We start from the raw sequence: 27,514 nt of genomic DNA on the forward strand, positions 1-27,514 counted from the left end.
GATTGTCCCCCTGTACTCAGCTCTGGTGAGGCCGCACCTCGAGTACTGTGTTCAGTTTTTGGCCCCTCGCTACAAGAAGGACATCGAGGTGCTTGAGCGGGTGCAGAGAAGGGCGACGAAGCTGGTGAGGGGCCTGGAGAACAAGTCCTACGAGGAGCGGCTGAGGGAGCTGGGCTTGTTCAGCCTGGAGAAGAGGAGGCTCAGGGGCGACCTTATCGCTCTTTATAGGTACCTCAAGGGAGGCTGTAGCGGGGTGGGGGTTGGTCTGTTCTCCCACGTGCCTGGTGACAGGACGAGGGGGAATGGGCTTAAGTTGAGCCAGGGGAGTTTTAGGTTAGATGTTAGGAAGAACTTCTTTACTGAAAGGGTTGTGATGCATTGGAACAGGCTGCCCAGGGAAGTGGTGGAGTCACCATCCCTGGAAGTCTTTAAAAGACGTTTAGATGTAGAGCTTAGGGATATGGTTTAGTGGGGATTGTTAGCGTTAGGTCAGAGGTTGGACTCGATGATCTTGAGGTCTCTTCCAACCTAGAAATTCTGTGATTCTGTGTGATTCTGTGATTCTGTGGTTGGCTGAGAGGCCGCAAGGATCCTGCTGGGTTGGGATGACTACTTCAGGGGTGGTTTCCACCTTGATGGAGCTTTCTTTGGTAGTAGGAAAGAGCAGGAGAGAAAAAAGTGCTACAAAATGTGCATTGGAAGGATGGCACTGGCCATGAGGAGGAAGAAATGTCCAGGGGAACAATTGGTATTGTTGCTAGTAACAGAGGCAAAGAAGGCATTAAGTGTCTCAGACTTTACCTCATTCCTTGTCACCAGGTTTTCCCCCCAAAATCCAATAAAGCTTTATGATTCTCCCTAATCTTCCATCATTTAAAGTATTTTTATTTTTATTTTTATTTTATTCTCTTTGACAGTAATAGTAGGATTGAGCTCCAGCTAGGCTTTGGCCTGTCCACTTTTGACCTGCACAGCCTCATAACATTCAGGACATGACTACAGAGAAACTGACAGCATGCATGAGAAGAAAGCACAGCAACTGTGGAACCTGGCAGCCTTCCATCCCCTACCTTCTGTGACTGTGCTGCAATGCCATTTAGCTGGTTACTCCTGAATTATCCAAATTTCCCTGCAACTCTTGCTGCTGCTGGTGTCTGGTCAGCGATAGCACAGTCACACGGAGGTTGAACTGTCTGCCTGCTGACAATAACAGCTGATAAAATAGAGCATCACTGTGGGTGAACCTTGAGAAATTGCCGGATTTTGACTTCAGAAAACTCTTGACATTCACATGGAGAAGAGCCCAGTCCTGTACCAGAGGAAGAGAAACCCCACACATCAGGGCAGACTGGGACACTGCTGAGTGAGTAGTGCCCAGGAGGAGGAGGGCCTGGGCACCACGAGGGATGCCATACGAGCAGTGGTGCCTCCTCACCAGGAACCAGGGCAGCTTCCTACAGAGCTGCCTTCTGAGGAGCATGGCCACCAAGAAGACCTGAGTTATCACGCTCAGCTCAGATCTGCTGTGACACCACAGAGATAAGGGTCTGCAGCCAAAAAGGAAAGATGTGGAGGTCTCGGAGTCCCTAGCAAAGCCATGTATAGACAGGGTAGAGGGCTGTGACAAGGCTGAAAGTCCCAGCAGGACCAGGTCTTTGTGTTCATATCTATGACTGTTATCTCTGCCACTGACGCCCACGAGGAGACAGCTTATCATTAAAGCATCAGGGCCTCATTGCCTCCTCACCCCCCACCTATGAACCAGGCAGGGGTCGTACCATTCTCCTACACTTGGCAATGCAAATCCCCATCTCCTACTGCCCCACAAAGAGCCATGAGCAACCTGTAAAGGAAAGGATCTCACTTCCGAAGCACTTGGGGTCAAGGCCTGGCCTTTGTGCTTGGTGACACACATCCAATTTTCCTACACATCAGTGTCACCTTCACATTGCTTTTGTCTCCTTGTCCTCACTGCCTCCGATGTTCTGCTCTAACGAGCTCCAAGGGAGGCTGTGTCAGTGCTGGCCCTCAGGGGGACACTGCAGGAAACTTGCCTGGGACTTGGACTTCTGGAGAGATGTCTTCAATTGTCTCTGAGTGCCTGAGGTTCATGGGCTCATCAGCAAAGCCCCCAGAGGGGTGATTGCAGTGCCTTGGGCTGGTGCTGTGCTGCTGAGCTGGGCCAGGCTCCTGGGACATGAAAAAAAAAAATGTATTTCAAAAAGTCCCATGAAGCAGAGAGAGAACTGTGGCCAGGAGCAGCTCCTCTGCACAGCGCAGCAGGGCTGGGGTCTCTGACTGCAGCTGGCACACAGAGAGGAGAGAAGGAGAGAGGGCTTGGAGGCACTGAGGAGCACAACAACAAAGGGCAGCGTGTGGCAGGACACATCTGCATGCTCTTGGCACCGTGAGGCTCTGGCAGCAGGGCACTGCAGGTGGGGTTGCCAGAGGGGTCTTCTGCAGCTGGCACATCTGATGGCTGATAGCATCTGTCAGGATGGGTCATATTCTACCTGTAATTTTGGCATAGAAGATGTTTTAGAGAATGGTATTTTAGAGGGGGCATTTTAACAGGAAGACCGAGGCTTGGTTTATCTGAAATGGAAGACTTGCTTGGATTCTGTGCTTTCAGATTCTTGGTGTGGAGGGGAGGCAGGGTTCATGACAATGAATTGTCTGGATTTTACAGGAGACTGAGACTCCAAGAGTATTGCAGGGAGAGATCAACATGGCAGCAATTAATGTGATCAAATCCCTTCAGGCATCTCAGCCTAAAGACTGAAACAACAATGTTTGTTTTCTCCTCAGGGCTTATCAGGTCTTCAGGAGCTGCAACCCCTGTGATGTCCTGTACTCAGGAAGCACACAGCTTGTGGGATGGGGTCTGTGAGCATGGACAGGGAGGGGATGTGGGGACAGAGAACCAGCTCCCAGTAGGGACATAGATACAAGCAGGGACATGGGCAGGCAGTGAGAGGGAGCTGCTGCCAGAAATGCTGTGTGAGGGAGGGCTCAGGCACCTCCCTGCCATCCCCTGCAGGGCAGGCGCCTTCCCTGGGACACCCCCTGCTCTCCTCTCCCTCCAGCACAGCCTCTGCCCTCAAGCCCCCAGTGTCCCCAGCAGGAGCTGCCTCGTCTGCAGGCAGAGCTGCAGCACAGGAGGGTCTGCTGAGTGTCCGTCTGTCCCTCCCTGGCCTTGCCTCCCCTGGCAGCAGCACGCTGGCATTCCTCCTGGCTTCTCCAGCTGGCCGTGCTGCTGCTGGTCTTGTTCCCAGGCTGGCTGGGGATGGGGGTTTCACATGCCAGTGGTGTGAGCCCTCAGTGTGCTTGGGGGAAGGGGAGTACGGGGAGAAGGTGAGGCGTCAGGAGATGGGCACTTTGAGCCTGGGTTCCTCTGCTCTCAGCAGGGTCTTTGTTCTTTTCAATCAAACATGTGAGTACAACTTTCGTGCAGCTCTCACAGGGCAGCTGAGATCGTACTTGATGGACAGACTGGCTGTCTTCCCTGAAGAACACTGTGCACTAAAGTGAGAGTCCCTTTTTCTCTGATAATGATCTACAAGGATTCCCTTTGAGTCCAGCAGAAATAGCCAGGATCTGTGGCTCGGAAACATTCCTCAGGAGTGGTGGGACAGCTGAAAGAAACAAAACAAAACAAATAAATAAATATATATATAAAACACCTCCACAGCTCTGCTCTGTAGTTTGGTGGACAGGGAGCAACACTGGGGCAAAACATTTTCAGATCAGGAAGGAAGTGAAACCAACATTTCCCCATGTTCCTCTTCACCTCTTGCTGTAGGACAGGGCTGACTCCTGCAGTGCCCGTAGAAGAGGCCGCTGTTCCAACAGACTCCGTCAGGCAGAATGAATCAGGATGCATGAAAGGGATCTGCCAAATGTCTGCCAGAAAGTGCACAATATAGGTGATGATTTTAAATGAGAAATTGAATTAATTTCCTTCTGATAAATTTCTTGTACTTTATTACTCTCATCCTCTTCTTTGTTCAGGACCACATCTCAAAAAAAGCAGATGTCCAACAGAAGCACCATCACTGAGTTCCTCCTGCTGGTATTCGCAGACACGCGTGAGCTGCAGCTCCTGCACTTCGCGCTCTTCCTGGGCATCTACCTGGCTGCCCTCCTGGGCAACGGCCTCATCCTCAGCGCCGTAGCCTGCCACCACCGCCTCCACACCCCCATGTACTTCTTCCTCCTCAACCTCGCCCTCCTCGACGTGGGCTGCATCTCCACCACTCTGCCCAAAGCCATGGCCAATGCCCTCTGGGACACCAGGGCCATCTCCTATCAAGGCTGTGCTGCACAGGTCTTCTTTTTTGTCTTCTTCTTTGGTTCAGAGTTTTTTCTTCTCACTGCCATGGCCTACGATCGCTACGTTGCCATCTGCAAGCCCCTGCACTACGGGAGCCTCGTGGGCAGCAGAGCTTGTGCCCAGATGGCAGCAGCTGCCTGGGGCAGTGGCTTTCTCAATGCTGTCCTGCACACGGCCAACACATTTTCCCTGCCCCTCTGCCAAGGCAATGCTGTGGACCAGTTCTTCTGTGAAATCCCCCACATCCTCAAGCTCTCCTGCTCAGATGCCTACCTCAGGGAAGTTGGGGTACTTTTCTTTACTCTTTGTTCAGTCTTTGGTTGTTTCATTTTCATTGTGCTGTCCTATGTGCAGATCTTCAGGGCAGTGCTGAGGATGCCCTCTGAGCAGGGCAAGCACAAAGCCTTTTCCACGTGCCTCCCTCACCTGGCTGTGGTCTCCCTGTTTCTTAGCACTGGCATATTTTCCTACCTGAAGCCCCCCTCCGTTTCCTCTCCATCCCTGGACCTTGTTGTGGCAGTTCTGTACTCGGTGGTGCCACCAGCAGTGAACCCCCTCATCTACAGCATTAGGAACCAGCAGCTCAAGAATGCTCTGATTAAAATTGTTTTTTTACATGCTTCTTAAGCATCAGTGATGTGGTCATTATTATTGTCATAATACATTATGTTTAATAAAAACATTAATTGGACTGAGAAGTTATTTGGGAATATGAGGGGACAATTATTATTATTATTCTTTAACAATTTCAAATATGATTTATATTTGAATAATGGAATTTTTAACCTTCAGCATGTTAATTTATTTACTTTAACCCACTCATCTCATGTACCTGTAGAGCTAGGTTTCCGCCATGAATATAGACAATAAGGAAGGCATCCAAAATGCATTCAGAATGTCACTGGTCAGAGGTCCTCTCTCCTCTGTAGCTGGGGGAGCAGCCCCAGCACGCAGGAGGGGCTCGGGGCCAAGAGCCCAGCTGCCACATGCAGGAGAAGCCTCGGTGGCCCTCAGGGCTTCCCCTCACTGCCCGCTGGGCTCTGCCTCTCTGCTGCCTTCGGGTCGGGGCTGCTGCTTGCCTGGAGCCATGGCCATGGCCAGCAGCAGGACGTGGTCTTGTCACTGCTGCTCCCTTTGGCTTCTTCATTGTTCTCTTGTGCTTTCACATTCAACTAAGTCTTCAGATCTCATGTATCTTGCTGACAATCTTGTTGTCTGTACAGTGGCATCTCTTTCATTGCACAGCTCTTCCAAAGCTGGTGCTAGAAATATACCCAAGGAACTGCTGCATGAACGGGCCTCTTGCTTTTTGGGGCTTCACTGTGGATCAGAATTTCAGAGTTCTCAGTGTAGTGCTGGACTGGGAGCTCCGTTCTTGGCTGGCCATGGCTCAGCAAACAATAACTGGCCTTGACTGGCCTGGGACTGTCCCCGTGGTGCTTAGTCTGATGGCAAATGGCATGCTGGAGAGGAATGTGGAGCTGCTCTGTGGCTGGGCCAGGCCTCTTGTGCTGGCCTGGGGAGCGGGGCTGGCCCTGCGGGGCACAGGCACTGTGTGCTGGGGATCTGCCAGGCAAGAGAGCAGGGCTCCTGCAGCTTCACGGACCTCCATCTCCTGAGCCGTGCCTGGCCCCAGTGCGGGGGCTGCTGGGGAGGCCCAGAGCCGCCTTTGTGCCAGCAGCTGCGGTGCCTTTGAGGGGCTGCGGCTGTGGTGGCCATGCCCAGAGCCCTGCAGCAGCCTGCGGTAGGCACTGTACTGGGGCCAGCACAGCCTGGGCTGCTGGGCTGGGAAGAGGGCAGGGAGGAGGAGAGACTTGGGCAGGGGCTGGGCTGGGCAGTGCCCGGCAGAGGGCAACAGCAGCGTCAGGGAGCGGTGGAAGCATGCAGGGAAGGGCTCCCAGCAGGGCTTGGTGCTGCAGAGCCAGGGCTGCGCGAAGGGAGCCCAGAGCTGCAGGGGCAGGGGAGAGGAGGCCGCTCTGGGCCCTTGCTGGCCTGGACAGAGCAGGAAGGGGGCCCAGGGCATTTGTCCCTTCCCCGCAGCCTGCCAGGACCTGCAAGGCACTCATGGAGTGTCCAGGGCCAGGCTGTACCCCATGGCCACGAGCCCTGCCTTCCCTCCTCCTGTTACACTGTGTGCACTGGCCGCAGCAGAGGGGACCACCAGCCAGCCCCTGCATGGAGCTCTGCCACCCGCCTGGCCCCGGCCCTCTCCAGCGCCCTCCTTGCTGCTCTCTGATGCACGCCAGCCCCTCCCCGTGCGTGCCCGCCAGCACATCTGCTGAGGGCCAGGGCGGCTGCTGCAGGGGCAGGGAGCTCAGCATGGCCCTTGCAGCCCCCTGCCCTGGGCCTGCCTCTGCCCTTGGGCTTGGCCCCGGTATTGGCTCTGCTGGCAGCAGCGCTCTTGCCATGCGCTTCCTGGCCTCCCCTCGCCTGCGCACAGCTGCTGCCCACTCCGGCTGCTGCCACAAATGTGTCCTCACCAGCAGCACCACCCCTTGGGCTGCTTCTGCTGGCCTCCCCCACCCCACTGCCTTGACTCCTTGTCTCTGCTGGGCCCCAACTCCTGCACCGAAATGCATCCCTTGGCTGTCAGTGCCCTCTCCCCTACCATGGTGGGATGTTTTTCCAGTGGGTCATCTACCATGCACTATAATTAATACTATGAGCAGGACTAGAGGGGTCCTCCTTCCAGCCAGGGGGAGGCAAGGAGGAAAGGGACAATCAGGTTTACTGGACTGGGTATATTTAATGGCCTGACACATCACACCCACAAATGTATCAGGCTGTACTGGACACCGGTGCACAGAGTACCCTAATGCCATCAAGCTAGAAAGAGGTAGAACCCACCTGTATTTCTGGAGTGACAGGGGGATCGCAACAGTTAACTGTACTTGAGGCTGAAGTGAGTCTAACTGGGAAAGAATGGCAAAAGCACCCCATTGGGACTCGCTCGGATGCTATGTGCATGCTCGGCATAGACTGCTTCAGGAGAGGGAACTTCAAAATTCCAAGACGGCACCACCGGTGGGGATTTGGCAGAGCTGCCTTGTGAAAAGAGCTGCCCAGTCAATAGCAACTCTATTTGAGTAATGTGACTTTTCACATTACTCAATTTAGTTTTCCGTGGCTGGAAGGGAACAATGTCCCCAAAGAAGCCAAGCTCATGGGTACAGCTACAGCCACTTGAAGAAATATTTTCTTTAGTTTTCATTCTGAGTTTTCCACAGCAGAACCAAGAGAGACTGTGGATGTCCAGTTTTCTAGTAAGATTCAGGCTGTATTTCTCAGGTTCCAATGGTCATTTCAAATTTATTTTATTTCAAATTTATTTTATATTATATTTTATTTTATATTATATTTTATATTATTTATTTTATTTTATTTATTTTAATTTTATTTTTTTCCCAAGGAACCCCTGACTTGTCTTAGAAAGGGTTTCCAGTGCTGAACTGGGCTGCATTTACAGGAACAAAGACCACTGCTGGCAGTGGAGGTGTCAGACCTCCAGACTCTGCTTTTCCTCCCTATGGAGGTCTCCAAAGAAGTCACCCTGGATCAATAGCAAGAGAAGAATGATGTTCAAAATTGAAATGCAGCAAAAATCAACCTTTAAAACTAGAAAAGGTTTCTTACTAGGTGCTTTTTGAAAACTTCTTCCTTAACTACAGCATGCAAGTTCTGCAATTAGGTGCAAAAGCTGTGAAGACTTGAAGAAAACTATGGAGGAGATGTTAGGAGTTTCTGCATGTTAATGAGTTCCATGGTGTATTTTGGTGCTGAGTCTATGAAGCTCAGGTACTGAGAGGAGAATGATGCAACTGCTTGAGCAAGTAAAGTCAGGAGGAAAAGCTGAAGTGACTTGGAGTATTAATGGGCCCCACTGAGGACTGTTCCTAACAAAGCCTCCCCAGGGCCTTGTTAGGGCAGATAATTGGAGGCCATGGTTACAGACAGGCAAAGCACTGTGCTGAGAAAAGTCTTCGTTGGTTTTAGTGAAGCAGAAGAGCCAAGGCCTGACCCCTGGAACTGTGAGGGGAGATCCTGCACCCCTATGTCCATCTCAGGGCTCTTCCTGGGACCTGTGGGATGTGGTGGGCAGTGTGATGCCATGAGAACAACACTGATGTCACACCTCCGTGGTGCTGCACAGGGTTGCAAGGAATCGATGAGGCCTCATCACAATGAATATAACAATAACATATTTCCTCCTAAGCTCTAGCCAAGAGGACAGAAATTTCAGGGCTGTTGGACCTGCCATTTCTACCAGCACCCTCTGCCTTCCCCTCTACAGGCTTTCCTATCATGTGTCACAGTCTGAACTATTTCCTTGCAGTCTGCAGACACCCATCTCTGTTCACCACGTTGCTTTCATCCCTTGCTTTCACCCATGTCTAGTCAGACCTCACCAAACGTTCCTTGAAAGACAAAGCCATGGTCTGATCAAAGGGTGACCTCTGGCACCACAGCACAACCCTTTGAGGGACATTTCTTCCTCCTTGTGGCCAATGTTTAACTTCCAAGGTGCACTGTGTAGAAGTTTTTTCTTCTGCTCTTTCCTACTGCCACAGAAAGCTCCATGAGGGTGGAAACCACTCCTGAAGTAGGCATCCCAACCCAGCAGGCTCCTTGCGGCCTCTCAGCCAACCAGACACAAGTCACCTCAGCAGCAGCTTCCAAGCCAGGGGCCTGCTGCTGGCCTTGCAGCTTCTTGGCTACACACAGCCAAGCCTTGTGCCTGCTGCTGCCCACTCATGGACTCAAGCAGAAGGGACAGGACAACCCATATGGGGCCTTCTTTCTGCCTGGGTCCTCCTGGGTGTGTAGGCAGAGGGGATCCCCCAGTCAGCATGCCAAGCAGGTGCCTTCTGCTGGCCTAGCAGGGCCACTGCCAGATGTCAGCCCAGAAGTGCAGCTCCCAGGGAGAAGTCAAGGTGACCTGCCACCTCCAGACACAAGTGACCTCACAGTCCCTGTCACAGTCACATTGCTCCTGCTGGGGCAGGAGATGCTGAGGCAGAGCTGAGCTCCTCAGAGCATTCCCACCCATCTCCTCCTTGTGGCACACAAGCTGATCAGATCCATGGCCCCTCACATTTATTCGGAGTTAGGGTTTGGATTAGGTCTCTTAAGCAGTTTTCTAGTGTTAAATAGACCATTTTAATGCTACAATTGAGGGCAGAGATCAGAGTGATTAAGAGAGTAAGAGCTAGGGGAAGCGGCTATGGGCTGAGTTTTGTCTTCTAGGGATATGTTGAGGTCACTCATTAGAGTAGTGGATTCCTGTCAGGGTGCTGAATAGCATTTAGGTTTCGGAAAGAAGTTTACAGGTTGAAGCTGGGGAATAGCCTTGTATGACTATTTTAAGTCACGGTTACAGCTGCATCTGCATAACCTGAACCCTCTTACCTCTACAACATCCTTAATTTTGGCTGGCCAAGCCCCTATTCCCTCCTCTCAGTGTTACATTTCTCCTGGCCAGGCTTCTCCTGATTTCCCCATATCGGTTATCTTTTTAGGGGCATGCTTATGATGCCTTTCATGATTTTAGTCTATCTGTCAGTGCTCTGTTGGCTACTCTATTTCTGAGAAAAGTGCCACTTAAGACACGATGGAAAAGGACACAAAAGTCCATCAGAGCACCCTGCACAATGTGCCCAGCAGCTCTGCAGTGCCACAAAAGCGTGGTTCCTGACATCAAGTTTCCTTTCCAGAATGGCTCCTATGGCTCCAGGGTAACTTTTCCCAGGCACTCACTTCCCCAGTCCACACCACTCTTGCCCGCAGGCCCCATGTGTCTCTCCAACCCTCCCTTCTGCCCCTGCAGTAGTGACACCTCACTGCAGCAGGTTGGTGCATCTCCAGGCTCAGGGGTGTTTCCTGAGGGCCTGCCCTGTGTGGGGAGTGGTGGGGAGGAAGAGAGCAAGGTCATCTCCTGGGGCATGGCTGAGCACAGCCCAGCCATCCTGCACCGTGGGCAGGCCCCTGCTCCCAGGTTGAGGCACACATGCAAGGTGGACACTTCTCCATCATTCTAGCTTCACGCAGGGCCCTTCAGCCCTGTCCCCCATTCGGTACTCACCACCTCCTTCTCGTCAACCCAGACATAGATTGCTTTCCATTTGGGGACTCAGGCAGGACTTTAAGGATCTGCTAAAGCCCTGAGTGTCCTTGTTTCTCACAGCCTTCTCACAAGTCTTTCTCCTGGCCCTCCCCACTGCCCAGCACTGCCTCTCAGGTGGCACTCAGTGACCCTTCAGAAGTGCCTTTGGGCTTCCTCTATTGTCCTACTGCTTATTACCACTTTCCTGGCTCCTTGCAGAGCTTCTCATCTATTGTGGGGACAAAGACTGGCTGGGACGGCATTTCTCTCTGCAGATCAGGCCGTGTGGTGCTGTGTTTTTGATATGTGACCAGAGCAGTGTTGGTCACCCATGGCTGTAGTCGCTGTTCCTGAGCAGTGCTGGCACAGCATCAAGGCCTTCTCTGCTTCTCACTCTACCCTGGGAGTTAGTTAGCTGCAGGTGGGCAAGAGCCTGGGAGGGGAACCTGCTGTGACAGCTGGCCCAGTCTGAGCAGTCTGAGCTGCCCATGCACTCCTCAGATTCACCTTGTTTGTTACCTGAAACGACCTTGCACAGTCATTTTATGAGGTTCTAATCACCACCCACTGAGCACCCTGTCCCTGGAGATCCCTTGACGTCTCCTGGAAGCTCCAGATTCCTCTCAAAGGTTGGCATTGGCCATCAACCCTACTGCAGGGTGCAGTCTCATGCAGATGAGTCCAAGACCAGTTGTCATCTCCTTAGGCAAGTGCTGCCCCAACGGGAGTGCTTAGTCCTGCACTTGGTTGCTCACAGACCACCCTGAGACTTTCATCCTGTGTCCTTTACTCCATGAAGAAGCCCAGAAAACAGAAGAGCAGGGAGCAACCCCTTGGCTGTGTTCCTGATAGCACATTTGGAAGAGGTGTCCAGGCTTCTAGGTTTGCCCTGAGCAAGACCCTCTTGTTACTGTGGTGCTAGCAGGGAGGCAGCTGTGACCCAGGGCTGCACAGTGCCTGCTGCTGCCTGCAGCCACAGGGATGCCACTGCAGAGACAACAGGACTGTCACCAAGGTACAGGAGATCTGAGGGCTTACCAAGAAAAAAAAGAAGCACAATGTGGAGACCAAAAGAGAGCAGCGGGGAAAAGGCCACGTCCTGCTGTAGGCCATGCTCATGGCTCCAGGGAAGCAGCAGCCCCGACCCACAGGCAGCAGAGAGGCAGAGCCCAGCGGGCAGGGAGGGGCAGCCCCGAGGGCCACCAGGGTTGCTCCTGCATGTGTCAGCTGGGCTCTTGGCCCTGAGCTCCTCCTGTGTGCTGAGGCTGTTCCCTGAGCTCCAGAGAAGATGGAAAGAGACTGACACCGAGGAATTTCTGATGGCTTTCTTTTTGGGTTTATCTATAAAGGAAGCCATCTACCATAGGAAAATAATTGACTTCTAGGGTGCTAGAAAAAATATTATTTAAACAAAAGTGAAATAATGAGAGAAAATAATAATAGAACATTTAATAATAGAAGAAATAGAAATGTTTAATTAAATTAAACATTTAATAATAGAAGATACCATGTTACTTTCTTTCTTAGAAAAACCTGGATTTCTAATATTAGGCATAGTATTATAGGTGAATTTGCTGTAGATGTGTGTATTCAAGTAGAGTCCTGACGGAATCCCTTAGTTCCCGGTTCCTCAAGCTGTAGATGAGGGGGTTCGCTACTGGAGGAACCATGGTGTACAGAACTGTGACCACCAGGTCCAGGGATGGAGAGGAGATGGAGGGGGGCTTTAGGTAGGCAAACATGGCAGTGCTGACCATCAGGATGACCACGACCAGGTGAGGGAGGCACGTGGAAAAGGCTTTGTGCTTGCCCTGCTCAGAGGGCATCCTCAGCACTGCCCTGAGGATCTGAACATAGGACACCAAAATGAAAACAAAACAACCAACACCAAAGCAACCACTAACTAGAAGAACACCAACTTCTCTGAGGTAGACATCTGAGCAGGAGAGCATGAGGATCTGGGGGATTTCACAGAAGAACTGGTCCACAGCATTGCCTCGACAGAGGGGCAGGGAAAATGTGTTGGCCGTGTGCAGGACAGCAGTGAGAAAGCCACTGCCCCAGGCAGCTGCTGCCATCTGGGCACAAGCTCTGCTGCCCACGAGGCTCCCGTAGTGCAGGGGCTTGCAGATGGCAACGTAGCGGTCATAGGCCATGACAGAGAGAAGGGAAAACTCTGCTGACATCAAGAAGACAAAGAGAAAGACCTGTGCAGCACAGCCTTGATAGGAGATGGCCCTGGTGTCCCAGAGGGCATTGGCCATGGCTTTGGGCAGAGTGGTGGAGATGCAGCCCACGTCGAGGAGGGCGAGGTTGAGCAGGAAGAAGTACATGGGGGTGTGGAGGCGGTGGTCGCAGGCTACGGCGCTGAGGATGAGGCCGTTGCCCAGGAGGGCAGCCAGGTAGATGCCCAGGAAGAGCGCGAAGTGCAGGAGCTGCAGCTCGCACGTGTCTGCGAATGCCAGCAGGAGGAACTCAGTGATGGTGCTTCTGTTGGACATCTGCTTTTTTTGAGATGTGGTCCTGAACAAAGAAGAGGATGAGAGTAATAAAGTACAAGAAATTTATCAGAAGGAAATTAATTCAATTTCTCATTTAAAATCATCACCTATATTGTGCACTTTCTGGCAGACATTTGGCAGATCCCTTTCATGCATCCTGATTCATTCTGCCTGACGGAGTCTGTTGGAACAGGGGCCTCTTCTACGGGCACTGCAGGAGTCAGCCCTGTCCTACAGCAAGAGGTGAAGAGGAACATGGGGAAATGTTGGTTTCACTTCCTTCCTGATCTGAAAATGTTTTGCCCCAGTGTTGCTCACTGTCCACCAAATTACAGAGCAGAGCTGTGGAGGTGTTTTATATATATATTTATTTATTTGTTTTGTTTTGTTTCTTTCAGCTGTCCCACCACTCCTGAGGAATGTTTCCGAGCCACAGATCCTGGCTATTTCTGCTGGACTCAAAGGGAATCCTTGTAGATCATTATCTGAGAAAAAGGGACTCTCACTTTAGTGCACAGTGTTCTTCAGGGAAGACAGCCAGTCTGTCCATCAAGTACGATCTCAGCTGCCCTGTGAGAGCTGCACGAAAGTTGTACTCACGTTTGATTGAAAAGAACAAAGACCCTGCTGAGAGCAGAGGAACCCAGGCTCAAAGTGCCCATCTCCCGACGCCTCACCTTCTCCCCGTACTCCCCTTCTCCCAAGCACACCGAGGGCTCACCCCATGGGCGTGTGAAACCCCCATCCCCAGCCAGCCTGGGAACAAGACCAGCAGCAGCACGGCCAGCTGGAGATGCCAGGAGGAATGCCAGCGTGCTGCTGCCAGGGGAGGCAAGGCCAGGGAGGGACAGACGGACACTCAGCAGACCCTCCTGTGCTGCAGCTCTGCCTGCAGACGAGGCAGCTCCTGCTGGGGACACCGGGGGCTTGAGGGCAGAGGCTGTGCTGGTGGAAGAGGGAAGGTGCCTGCCCTGCAGGGGATGGCAAGGAGGTGCCTGAGCCCTCCCTCGCACAGCATTTCTGGTAGCAGCTCCCTCTCACTGCCTGCCCATGTCCCTGCTTGTATCTATGTCCCTACTGGGAGCTGGTTCTGTGTCCCCACATCCCCTCCCTGTCCATGCTCACAGACCCCATCCCACAAGCTGTGTGCTTCCTGAGTACAGGACATCACAGGGGTTGCAGCTCCTGAAGACCTGATAAGCCCTGAGGAGACAACAAATGTTGTTTTTTCAGTCTTTAGGCTGAGGTGCCTGAAGGGATCTGATCACGTTAATTGCTGTCATATTGATCTCTCCCTGCAATACTCTTGGAGTCTCAGTCTCCTGTACAATCCAGACAATTCATTGTCATGAACCCTGCCTCCCCTCCACACCAAGAATCTGAAAGCACAGAATCCAAGCAAGTCTTCCATTTCAGATAAACCAAGCCTCGGTCTTCCTGCCCCCTCAAAAATACCATTCTCTAAAACATCTTCTGTGCCACATTACAGGTAGAATATGACCCATCCTGACAGATGCTATCAGCCATCGGATGTGCCAGCTGTAGACGACCCCTCTGGCAACCCCACCTGCATGGCCCTGCTGCCAGAGCCTCACGGTGTCAGGAGCCTGCAGATGTGTCCTGCCACACACTGCCCTCTGTTGTTGTGCTCCTCAGTGCCTCCAAACCCTCTCTCCTTCTCTCCTCTCTGCGTGCCAGCTGCGGTCAGAGCCCCCAGCCCTGCTGCGCTGTGCAGAGGAGCTGCTCCTGGGCACAGCTGTCTCTCTGCACCAGGGCCCTCTTGCCACGAGCTCTCTCTGTCCTACAAGCCCGGCCCAGCTCAGTAGCACAGCACCAGCCCAAGGCACTGCAATCACCCCTCTGGGGGCTTTGCTGATGAGCCCACGAACCTCAGGCACTCAGAGACAATTGAAGACATCTCTCCAGAAGTCCAAGTCAGAGGCAAGTTTCCTGCAGTGTCCCCCTGAGGGCCAGCACTGACACAGCCTCCCTTGGAGCTCCTTAGAGCAGAATAGTGGAGGCAGTGAGGACAAGGAGACAAAGGCAATGTGAAGGTGACACTGAGGTGTAGGAAAACTGGATGTGTGTCACCAAGAAAAAGGGCCAGGCCTTGACCCTGAAGCTGTGGGAAGGGAGATCCTTTCCGTTCACACCTTCACACCTTGCTCAGGGCTCTTTGTTGGGCAGTAGGAGATGGGGATGTACATGGCCAAGTGCAGGAGAATGGTACAACCCCTGCCTGTTTCATGGGTGTGGGCAAGGAGGCAATGAGGCCCTGGTGCTTTAATGATAAGCTGTCTCCTCATAGGGCTCAGTGACAGAGACAACAGCCATAGCCATGGACACAAAGACCTGAGTCCTGCTGGGACTTTGAGCCTTGTCATAGCCCTTGATCCTCTCCAAATCAGGATTGCCTAGAGAATCCCAGACCTGTACCTCTTTATTGGCTATTTGTAGACACTTGTCCATGTGGTGTCACATCACATCTGAGCTGAGTCGGATAACTCAGATTTTCTTGGTGGCCATGCCCCTCGTAAGGCAGCTCTGTAGGAAACTGGCCTGGTTCCTGGTGAGCAGGCACCACTGCTCATATGGCATCCCTCATGGAGGGTGTTCACAAGTCTATAGAGCAAGATGAGATATATCCGAGGGTGCTGAGGGAGCTGGCAGAAGTGCTCACCAAGCTGCCTTCCATCATTTATCAGCAGTCCTGGCTATTAGTCAACTGGTGACTAGTAACTGTGATGCTCACCTACAAAACGGCTGGAAGGAGGATTGTGGAACTATAAGCCTGTCAGTCTGAACTCGGTCCTGGGGAAGCTCTTGGAGCAGATTATCTTGAATTCCATCACACAACGCTTCCAGAACAACCAGGTGATCAGGCCCAGTCAGCATAGGTTTGTCAAAGGCAGGTCAAATTTTTCTTGGCAAATCAGATCTCAAGGTGTGACAAGGTGATGCTCACAGTGGGTGAGGGAAAGTCTGTGGATGTGGTCTACCTAGGCCGCAGTAAGGATTTTCCATCTTTTCCCACAACATTCTCCAGAGAAACTGGCTGCTCAAGGCTTGGACAGGTGTACGCTTTGTGGGGTTATAAACTGGACCAAAGTCATGGTAAATGCAAATAAATGCAGATGGAGGCCTGTCCTTAGTGTCCCGCAAGGCCCAGTACTGTGGCCAGGTCTCTTCTATATCTCCATCAATGATGTGGATGAGGGGATCGAGTGCACCCTCAGTAAGTTTGCAGATGACACCAAGTTTGGAGTGAATGTTGATCTGTTAGGGGGTCTTGTGAGGCCACAGTTCAAGTACTGTGTTCAGCTCTGAGGCCCCAATAAGGATGTGTATCTATTAGAAGGAGTCCAGAGGAGGGCCATGAGGATGATCAATGGGCTGCAGCACTTTTCCTAGGAACATGCTGAGGAAGATGGTTTTGTTCGGTCTGGAGAAGAGAAGGCTCTGGGGAGACCTTAAAGAGCCCTTCCAGTACCAATAGGGGGCCTACAGGAAAGCTGGGGACGGACTCTTCATCAGAGTGTCATGATAGGAGTAGCGGTAATGGTTTTAAACTGAAGGAGGGTAGATGTAGATTAGCTATTAGAAAGAAGTTCTTGACTTAAAGGGTGGTAAGGCAGCGGAACTGGCTGCCCAGGGAAGCTGTGGATGCCCTATCCCTGGAAGTATTCAAGGCTAGGTTGGATGGGGCTTTGAGCAACCTGGTCTAGTGGAAGCCGACTCGATGGTGGGGCAGAGTGAGAAGCACAGAAGGCCTTGATGCTGTGCAAATACTGCACAGGAACAGCGACTACAGTCGTGGGTGACCAACACTGCTCTGGTCACATATCAAAAACACAGCACCACAGGGGCTGCACTGCAGAAGAACTCTGTCCCAGCCAGAGACAGTGTCCCCACAATGGACAAGAAGCTCTGGAAGGAGCCAGGAAGGTGCTAATAAGCACCAGGATAATTGAGGAAGCCCAAAGGCCCTTCTGAAGGGTCACCGAGTGCCACCCGAGAGACAGTGCTGGGCAGTGGGGAGGGCTAGGAGAAACAATTGTGTGAAGTTTGTGAGAAACATAGAAATGTCACTGCCATTGCCCCAGGGCTCCAAAAAATTACTCACTGGCCTCCTCTGTCAGGGCATTGTGAGCCCAGTAGACAGCAATGAATGGAGCCCGCAGAGCGTGAACCTGTCCTGTGTGGACTGACCAGAGCTCAAGTGCTCAGTCTGGTGTGAGCAGGCAGAGGAGAGCTCTGCAACCCCAGGGCACGCAGCAGCCCCAGCAAAGGAGCCTGGCAAGTGATTCCTTCCAGCCCTGGGGCAATGGCAGTGACCCCATGAGCTGGGCCTGCTTCCCAGCTTGCCCAGCACGACCCTGCAGAGTGCCCCATGACCCGGGAACCCCGGTCCCCTCACCCTACAGGGCAGCACCACCAGCTGAGGCTGGGGCTGGGGCTGGGAGGTGCTTCCCCTAGTGTTTTCCAGGCCAGCTTCATGCACAGGGCTTCTGTATATGAGCGTGATCTTCACTTAGAGCAAGGATCTGAGAGACCACCAACAGGCACAGGGCAGGAGGTCCCTCCTGCCCAAGTACCTTACAGGACTGGCATGGAACTAGCTCCTCAGAGAGGCTGGGAGCCCATCATCAATGCTGCAAGGATCACAGCCAGATTACTTGTATGTGTGCAGGTCCTGGCCTCATAAGGGGGTGTTTTGTAGGTAAGGTATTATGAAGTCAGTTGTGCTTCAGAAATTATAGTCCAAACCCCTTTTCCATTATCTTTACGCTCTTGCTCAGCCTGATCCCTGCCCTTAACACTAGCATTAAAATGCTCTGATTAACTCTAGTATTCTTGCAGATCTAAACAAAATGTTAAACCAAAGAGCTTCCACATGCCCTAACCATAGACCTGACATCCCAAGCAGAACATCAAACCCTCCTACTAAAAATTTGCTTAATCTCTAATCCAGAAAAGTTTGCCGTAGCCCCTAATGCCATAAACGAACACCTAACATCCAAAGCCTGTCTTCCTGTGCATTAACCTCCTCACCTTTAACCTTTTTCCTAACCTTTAAATTTAGGTTCGTTTTCCCTAGGGGCAAGGCAGGAACCGTGAGGCTGCTCTGCAGCCACATGGCATTCAAAGATGGATGTGAGGGGTCCTGGATCTGATCAGCTTGTGGGCCACAAGGAGGAGATGGGTGGGAATGCTCTGAGGAGCTCAGCTCTACCTCAGGATCTCCTGCCCCACCAGGAGGAATGAGACTGTGGCAGGTCCTGGCAGGCTGCGTGGAGGCAACGAATGCCCTGGGCATAGTTGAAGTAACAGACTAGAATAACCAACAGAGTATAGAGTATAGAGCGGTCTAATACCACAGAATAGAGTAGCCAACAGAGGAGAGACAGGTACTCTGATATAATGACAGCCATCAGAAAGCTGATCCCAGTTAAATGACTGATATGGGGAGGTCAGGAGTAGCCTGGCCAAGAGAGATGTCAGATTGGGGTGCGGGAAGAAGTGAAGAGTTGCTTGGAAGCTTACTTTGTAGAGGTAAGAGGGTTCATGTAATGTTGATGTTGCTGTAAAACTGATTTCAAACAGTTTGTGGTGGTTTTACCGTGCTGGGCAGCTAAACCCCACAACCGCTCTCTCACTCCCCCTCCTTTAGATGAGGAGGGGGAGAAGTAAAGCAAAGAACAACTCACGGGTTGAGATAAGGATAATTTAATTAAAGGGAAATAATTATAATAATTAAATAAAGACTACCATGAACTAAACAATTTAACTAAGGGGAAATAAAAGGGAAAGGGGAAAAAGGGAGGAAAACAAACAAACAAAATAAATGAAGGCTATATGGAAGTGCAGAGGAAAGAAATTACTCTCTACTTCCCACAAATGAGCCATGATTGACCACGTCCTTGAAGCAAGGCCTCAACGCACGCAGCCGGTGTTCGAGAGGAGGACCGATGTCTTCTCAACGAGAGCCCACCCCTCCCCTCTTCTTCCTGTTTCCACCTTTTATTGCTGAGTGTGACACCACATGGTATGGAATATCCCTTTGATTGGTTTAGGTCAGCTGCCCTAGTGATGTTTCTCTCCTCACTTTTTTTGCCCACCCCCTAGGAGGGTTAGAGAAAGGCCCAATGCTGTGCCACTGCTGCTCAGCAGTAGACACAACACTGGTGTGATAACACTGCTGTTCCAGCTACAAGTACAGAGTACGGCACTGTATGGGCTGCTGCCGGGAAAGTTAACATTCCAGCCAGACCCAGTACATGCTGGCAGCAGATGTGTCAGACCTCTAGACTCTACTTTTCCTCCCGATGAAGGTTTCCAAAGAAGACACCATAGAAAAATAGCAGAAGAAGAAAGATGCTCAAAACTGAAATGTAGCAAAATTCAGGATTTATAAACAGAAAATATTTTCATTAGTTGCTTTTTGAAATCTTCTTCCTTAAGTACATCATGCAAGCTCTGCAATTAGCTGCACAAGCTGTGAAGACTTTCTAAAACTATGGAAGAGGTGTCAGGAGTTTCTGCATTTTAATGAGGTCCATGGAGTATTTTGGCACTGATGCTATGGAGCTCAGGTACTATAGAAGAGAGTGATGTAACCGCTTGAGCAAGTAAAGTCAGGAGGAAAAGTTGAAGCGACTTGGAGTATGAATGGGCCCAACTGAGGGCTGTTACTAAGAAAGCCTCCTCAGGGATGTGTTAGGGTAGATAATTAGAGGCCATGATTGCAGACTGGCAAAGTCCTGTGCTGAGAAAACTCTTGGTTGATTTTAGTGAAGCAGAAGAGCCAAGGCCTGACCCCAGCCACTGGGAGAGGAGATCCTGCATCCCCATGTCTGGCTCAAGGCTGTTCCTGGGATCTGTGGGATGGAGTGGGCAGTGGGATGCCATGAGAAGAACAGTAGTATGACACCTCTGAGCTGCTGCTCAGAGTTGAAAGAAATCAATGAAGCCTCATCAGAATTAATATAACATATCTCCCAACAAGCTCTAGCCAAGGGGACAAAAACCTCAGGGCTCTTGGGGCCTTCCCTTTTTACCAGCACCCTCTGCCTTCTCCTCTGCAGGCTTTCCTATGCTGTCCCACATTTTGCCCTATTTCCTTCAAGTCTACAGACACCCATCTCTGTCTACAACCTTGCTCTCATCCTTTGTTTCAACCATGTATTGCCAACTCTCACCAGGTACTCCTTGAAAGACAAAGCCCAGGTCTGATCAGACACAAGCCACCTCAGCAGCATCTTCCAAGCCAGGGGCCTGCTGCTGGCCTTGCAGCTTCTTGGCTACACACAGCCAAGCCTTGTGCCTGCTGCTGCGCAGTCATGGACTCAAGCAGAAGGGACAGGACAACCCATGTTGGGGTCTTCTTTCTGCCTGGGTCCTCCTGGGTGTGTAGGCAGAGGGGATCCCCCAGTCAGCATGCCAAGCAGGTGCCTTCTGCTGGCCTAGCAGGGCCACTGCCAGATGTCAGCCCAAAGGTGCAGATCCCAGGAAGAAGTCAAGGCTGACCTGCCACCTCCAGACAGAAATGACCTCACAGTCCCTTTCTGTGACACATTCCTGCTGCTGCCCTTTCAAGTGCAGAGACAGAAGTGACCTCACAGTCACTGCCACAGTCACATTCCTCGTGCTGGGGCAGGAGATGCTGAGGCAGACCTGAGCCCTTCAGAGCACTCCAATCCATCTCCTCTTTGTGGCCCACAAGCTGATCAGACCCATGACCCCTCACATCCATCTTTGCATGCCATGTGACTGCATTGCACCCTCACAGTTCTTGGCCTGCACTAAGGGCCAGACCCAGTATGGTACGTAAAGGTGAGCGTTAGGAGAGGGGCTGAAGGTGAGGAAGTCAATGCACAGGAACAGGGGAATCAGCTGTTAGGTGCTCATGCATCAGGGGACTAGGGCTCACCTTTCTGGTGAGGGAGTCTTCTTTTTCCATCAGGGTCCCTGTACTTGCTCTGGCTGGGGTGGAGTTACTCTCTGCAAAGCAGCCCCTTGTGGTACAGTGTTTTGGTTGTGTGACCAGTGATGGTCACCCACAGTTGTGGTTGCTGTTTTTGAGCAGTTCTTGCACAGCATCAGGGCCTTCTGTGGCTCACAATTTGTGAGTTTTACTTGTTTTTTTTTATTCTGAACCCAGTTCCTCTAGAAGAAGAGAAAGCAGGTGGATGATAGGTATTTATCTGCTGGATGCATGGAGCAAGGAGGTGTCGGTGGTGCCAGGAGATGGAGGTCCGTGAAGCTGCAGGAGCCCTGATCTTTTGCCTGGCAGATCCCCAGCACACAGTGCCTGTGCTCCGCAGGGCCAGCCCCGCTCCTCAGGCCAGCACAAGAGGCCTGGCCCAGCCACAGAGCAGCCTGCCCCGAGCAGGGGCCTGCACAAAGAGCTTTCCCTTTGCCCTTTCCCCATCAGTGCAGGCCCAGCAATGCTGCCCTGCTCTTCCCCAGGGCCATGCCTGCTCCCAGGGAGCCTTGCCCAGGGCAGTGTGTCTGTGCTAGCCTGGCTGGCCACTGCTGCTTCCTTCTCCGTGATCCCTGCAGGGCCCCAAGCTGGCGGTGCTGCTGTGAGAGCCAGGGGCTGTGGTGCCCTGGGACCCCCGGGGATCTCCTCCGTACCCGTGCTGCTCAGGGTGGGCAGCAGACCTACGTCCATGGGGATCTCTGCTGCTGAGCCCCTTTCCATCTGCCCTGATGGCTCAGCAGCACAGGGCAGTGCTGGGCAGGGCCATGGGGTGTCTCTGAGGGCATAAAGAGCAGGCGAGTGCTGCACCAGACCTGGCCCACAGCACTTCAAAATGCTTATCCTCAGTTACTTTGCAGTCTTATGGGCCTTTGCCTGCTGGCTCTTCACCATCTCTTGTGGCATTGCAGAGCCCTCCTTTAGCCCATGGACTCCTCAGATTCCCCTTTTCCTTTAACAGACCCTTCTTTGCATGGACACACATTTTATGAGGTTCTAATCACTACCCACTGAGCACATTGTCCCTGCAGATCCCCTGACATCTCCTGGCATCTCCAGATTCCTCTACAGGCTGGAATTTGCCATCTGCCCCGCTGCCGGGGGTGCAGTCCCATGCAGATAAATTTAAGATCAGTTGTCATCTCCTTAGGCAAGTTCTACCATAACTGAAGCTCTTGGTCCTGCCCTTGGTTCCTCAGGAACCACCCTGGGACTTTCAGCCTGTGTCCCTCACTCCATGACTAATCTCCAGAATAGAGAAGAGAAGGGAGCAACCCCTTGGCTGTGTTCCTGATAGCACATTTGGAAGAGGTGTCCAGGCTTCTGGGTTTGCCCTGAACAGACCCTCTTGTTACTGTGGTGCTAGCAGGGAGGCAGCTGTGACCCAGGGTTGCACAGTGCTTGCTGCTGCCTTCAGTCACAAGGATGCCACTGCAGAGAGAACAGGACTGTCACCAAGGTATATGAGGTTAACCATCTAAGAGGTTATCCAAATGTAAGAGCACAAGAGAACAATGAGGAAGCCAAAAGAGAGCAGCAGGGAAAAGGCCACGTCCTGCTGCTGGTCATGGTCATGGCTCCAGGGAAGCAGCAGCCCTGACCCAAAGGCAGCAGACAGGCAGAGCCCAGCGGGCAGTGAGGGGCAGCCCCGAGGGCCACCGGGGCTGCTCCTGCATGTGGCAGCTGGGCTCTTGGCCATGAGCCCCTCCTGCATGCTGGGGCTGCTCCCCCAGCTCCAGAAGAGATGGGAAGAGATGGCAGCTCAGACCAGTGAAATTCTAATGGCTTTATTATTGGGTTTATCTACACAGGGAGCCATCTTCAATAGGAAAATAATTGATTCTAGGGGGGGTTAAAAATAATATTATTTAATTCAAAAGTGAAATACTTAGAGAAAATAATAATACAGACATTAAATAACAGAAGACATGATATTATTTTATTTCTGAGAAAAACTAGGATTTCTAATATTAGGCGTAGTATTATAGGTGAATTTGCTGAAGATGTGTGTATTCAAGTAGAGTCCTGATGGAATCCTTTAGTTCCCAGTTCCTCATACTGTAGATGAGTGGGTTCGCTGCTGGAGGTACTATTGAGTACAGAAGTGACACCACCAAGTCCAGGGATGGCGACGAGATGGAGGGAGGCTTCAGGTAGGCAAACATGTCAGTGCTGACCATCAGGGAGACGACGGCTAGGTGCGGGAGGCATGTGGAAAAGGCTTTGTGCTGGCCCTGCTCAGAGGGCATCCTCAGCACTGCCCTGAAGATCTGCACATAAGATACCACTATGAAGACAAAACAACCAAAGGCCAAAAAAATACTAAACACAAGTGCCCAAACTTCCCTGAGAGAGGCATCTGAGCAGGAGAGCTTGAGGTTGTTGGGGGATTTCACAGAAGAACTGGTCCACAGCATTGCCGTGGCAGAGGGGCAGGGAAAATGTAGTGGCTGTGTGCAGGACAGCATTGAGAAAGCCACTGCCCCAGGCAGCTGCTGCCATCTGGGCACAGGCTCTGCTGCCCAGGAGGCTCCCGTAGTGCAGGGGCTTGCAGATGGCAACGTAGCGATCGTAGGCCATGACAGTGAGGAGATAGTACTCTGAACCAAACAAGAAGAATAAAAATAAGACCTGAGCAGCACATCCTTGATAGGAGATGGCTGTGGTGTCCCAGAGGGAATTGGCCATGGCTTTGGGCAGAGTGGTGGAGATGCAGCCCACGTCGAGGAGGGCGAGGTTGAGGAGGAAGAAGTACATGGGGGTGTGGAGGCGGTGGTGGCAGGCTACGGCGCTGAGGATGAGGCCGTTGCCCAGGAGGGCAGCCAGGTAGATGCCCAGGAAGAGCGCGAAGTGCAGGAGCTGCAGCTCGCGCGTGTCTGCGAATGCCAGCAGGAGGAACTCACTCACAGAGCTGATGTTGGGCATTTGGTGGTTCTGGCCATCGGTTACTGCCAAGGATGAAAAAAGCTTTAATAAATAAGAAGACATATCTGAGATAAAGTTCTTACATTTCTCACATAACTGCTATGAAAACCCTTTCAGTCAGGCATTTACCAGCTCCCTTTCATATGCTCTTCTTGATGCTGCCTGAGGGTGTCCCTGGGAGCAAGGGACCCTGCTCTGGGCAAGGAGTCAGTCCTGCCCCACAGCCAGAGGTAAAGAGGAAGATGGGGTATTCTCAGATTCAATCAGCTGATAATAAAGAGCTTTTCAATTTTGTTGCTCCCAATTCACCCAACTGTGGAGCAGGGCTGCGGGGATTTATTTTTGTATTTTCTGTCTAGCTGCCTACCCAACCCTCTTTTCTAAGGCATAAATCCTGGGCATTTCAAATGAAAGCTTGTGGAGCCTCAGATGAAAGAGTCCCTTCACAGTTTCAGTTAGAGACAATTTTGAGCCATGCTTAGGCTCATTTGGCCTGTGCTGGCATTTATTGAGCTACAGAAGTATTGCACTCGTAGGTTCAAAGAGACATGGAGTCATAGATTATCCCAGGCTGGAAGGGGCCCACAAGGATATTAAAATCCAACCCCTGAATCTGTACATGAAAACCCCAAAATTGGCCTATATCTGAGGGGGTTGCCCAGTTATTTCTGGAATTCTGACAGCCTCAGTGCTGTCACCACTTCCCTGTGGTACCTGTTCCAGTGCCTAAGGAACCAGGACACTGCTGCCTGCCCATGTCCCTGCTGGGAACTTGTTTCTCTATCCCCACATCTCTTCCCTGTCCAAAACCAGCAGACCCCATCCCATAAGCTGTGTGCTCAGACTCACTCAGATTCCCCACCACTGCAAGTATCTGAAAGCACAGAAACTAAAAAAGCCTTCCTCTTCAGATAATCCAAGCCTCAGTCTTCCTCTGGAAAAAATCCTTTTATAAATGCCATTCCCTACAGCATCTTCTAGTCCACATTAAATGTAGAATAATGCAGAGCCTCACGGTGTCAAGAGCCTGCAGATGTGTCCTGCCACACGCTGCCCTCTGTTGTTGCGCTCCTCAGTGCCTCCAAGCCCTCTCTCCTTCTCTCCTCTCTGTGTGCCAGCTGCGGTCAGAGCCCCCAGCCCTGCTGTGCTGTGCAGAGGAGCTGCCCCTGGGCACAGCTGTCTCTCTGCACCACGGCCCTCTTGCCAGGAGCTCTGCTTGGGCCCAGGAGCCCAGCCCAGCTCAGCAGCACAGCACCCGACCATGGCATGGCTTGCTCTGTGCCCTTGGGCTCCCTCGAGATGTCCCCAAGGCCTCAGAGCTGACAACTCCCGAACGCAGCAGGGTCTCTGCTGGGGTGTGCTGATTGAGGCAGACCAAAGTCATCACCGAATGCTCTTCTCTGAAGAAAGGGAAGATACATTTTAGAAGCGTGATTTGTGCTATTAGAGTGTGGTTGTCAAACATGAGAACCAATGATTCCTTAACCCCTATTTTGTTCCTGTTGTATTGCAGGATACCTCGGCCATGACAGGCAGGGATAATTTCACCTCTCTGAAATTCCTTCACTGTTCCGTTTAGGAACTGGGGAAGAAACTGCTTGGAATTTTTTATCCCAACAAGACAGAGGGGACCAGAGTGCTCTAAAAGGGTTTCCATAAGGAAAGGGGAATGGTGCAATAAGCCATCATTGGCTGAGTTTCCACTACTGTGAATACGGAAGTTCCTCAACCCTTACAAACATCTCTTCCTCCTCTCTTACATGACCAGCACAGTGACTGGGATGTGGAACACCCTCATCACTGTGCTGGTGCTGGCCACCAAACACCTGCAGATGCCCGTGGCCTTCTTCCTGAGGGAGATTTCTCCTCCTTGCAGGCCTTGTACAGCTCCAGCACCCTGTGCCAGATGCTGGCCAGCTTCCTGGCTGGGGACAGCACCCCCTTTGCTCACAGAGGTGGCAGCACTCTCAGCTGCACCTTCTGCATGACTGCAGTGCTTCCTGCTGGGGGCCATGTCCTACGGTCAGCCCTGGGCTGTATGCCATCCCTCTTCTCTGCAAGGCTCAAGAATTGGAAGGCCTGACTCCAGAAGGCAGCTGTACCTGAAACGGGTGAATTTCTCTCATGTACAGGAATTCTTTCTCCTCCTCCCAGCTACAGTTCTGTGGCCCCAGTGTCATAGACACCTTCTGTGGTTTTGTTCCATTGCTGGAGCTGTCCTGCAGTGCCACGGTGATTCTCATGGTCTTTGATTTCATAATCTACATTTTGGATCCAATCTTCCTCTTCCCTCCCATGCAGTTTTCATGTGTGTTTGTGTCCTGTGTTGATAAGCCCAAGGTCTTATCCACCTGCTCTTTGGTCCTCATGAGTGTCACTGTTTTCTGTGACACCACCCTCACTGTCTGTGTGAAGCCCATAAAGGCTGTACTCAGAGGTTTTAACCAAGCCCTTTCCCAAACCTTCATCATCCCCCTGCTCAGTCCTCAGGTTGCTTAGCAGTTGAGTGGGAAGGGTGAGAGACATGCTGGTGGAACTGCTCCAGACATTGTCATAAGATCTATCTGAGAGGCCTTGGATAGGACAGGTTGACCAAAGAGGTTCCTCGGGACTTGGAAAAGGCAGATGTCAAACACATCTTGTACTTGAAGGTCAAGCAGAATGATGATTAAGCCTAATCATGAATTAGAATGCCAGCGTTAGCCTTAGTCCTCACCCAAGAACTAAACAAAACTCTGACCCACAAACCTTGCCCTCATCCTACACCTTGAGCAGGAATCTTGAGCAGAACACAAATCCCTCCCTCAAAGCCCTTCCTTTACATTACCTGTAGAAGCTGACCTCTAATCCCTAAATGTTAAATTGACCACCTAACCCTCCACCACACACACAACACATCTCATCTTCAAACCTACTCCTATCCCTAACTTCAGCTGTTTGTCCCCTTGGGGCAGGGCAGGGACTGTGATGTCCTTGAGCAAAGAGTCACTCTCCATCTTTTTTATAAGCCCCCTTTAAGTACTGAAAAGCTTCAGTGAGGTCACCCAGGAACCTTTTCTTCTTCAGGCTGAACAGCCCCAGCTCTCTCAGCCTTTCTTCATAGGAGAGGTGTTCCAGCCCCTTGATCATCTTCGTGGCCCTTCTCTAGACCCATTCTAATAGACCCACACCCTTCTTGTGCTGGTGGCCCCAGTCCTGGATGCAGGACTCCAAGATGAGCCTCACAAGGGCAGAGTAGAAGGGGTGAATCACCTGCCTCCACCTGCTTGCCATTCCTCTTTTGATGCAGCCCAGAATGCAGTTGGCCTCCTGGGCTACAAGCACACACTGCTGGCTCATGTCGAGCTTTTTGTCCAGCAGAACCCCCAAGTACCTCCCTGCAGGGATCCTCTCAATGAGTTCTTCTCCCAGCCTATCCTCATATCTGGGATTTCCCGAGCCCAGTTGCAGCATCTTGCCCTTGGACTTGTTGAACCTCCTTAGATTTACAGGGACCCAAATTTCAATCTTGTCCAGCACTCTTTGGTTGGCACCCCTTCCTCTGTTGCATCAACTACAGCACTCAGCTTGGTGTCATCTGCACACTTGCTGAGGGAGCACTCGATCCCACTATGTCATTGATAAAGATATTAAACTGTACCAGTCCCAAGACAGACTCATGACAGACGCCACTC

The 27,514-nt window shown here is 51.7% G+C and overlaps 2 protein-coding genes and 1 pseudogene across 3 annotated transcripts; 1 reads left to right on the forward strand and 2 right to left on the reverse strand.

Annotated features, from left to right (window-relative positions):
• Positions 1-4,024: 4,024 nt before the first annotated feature.
• LOC309888235 (olfactory receptor 14C36-like) lies at positions 4,025-4,960 on the forward strand (the record flags this gene model as incomplete). Its single annotated transcript, XM_082780472.1, has 1 exon — positions 4,025-4,960. The coding sequence occupies exon 1, from the start codon at positions 4,034-4,036 to the stop codon at positions 4,958-4,960; it is 927 nt and encodes a 308-aa protein (XP_082636598.1). The 5' UTR covers positions 4,025-4,033.
• Positions 4,961-11,992: 7,032 nt separating this feature from the next.
• Positions 11,993-12,934, reverse strand: LOC309888236 (olfactory receptor 14A16-like; the record flags this gene model as incomplete). Its single annotated transcript, XM_082780473.1, has 1 exon — positions 11,993-12,934. The coding sequence occupies one exon, from the start codon at positions 12,932-12,934 to the stop codon at positions 11,993-11,995; it is 942 nt and encodes a 313-aa protein (XP_082636599.1).
• Positions 12,935-22,897: 9,963 nt separating this feature from the next.
• On the reverse strand, positions 22,898-23,840 carry LOC309888237 (olfactory receptor 14C36-like; annotated as a pseudogene). The gene has a single exon. The product of its transcript is annotated as an olfactory receptor 14C36-like (transcript).
• Between the last annotated feature and the right edge of the window lie 3,674 nt (positions 23,841-27,514).

The sequence above is a fragment of the Aythya marila genome (genome assembly GCF_965140915.1).
Source record: "Aythya marila genome assembly, chromosome: 28".
NCBI lineage: Eukaryota > Metazoa > Chordata > Aves > Anseriformes > Anatidae > Aythya > Aythya marila.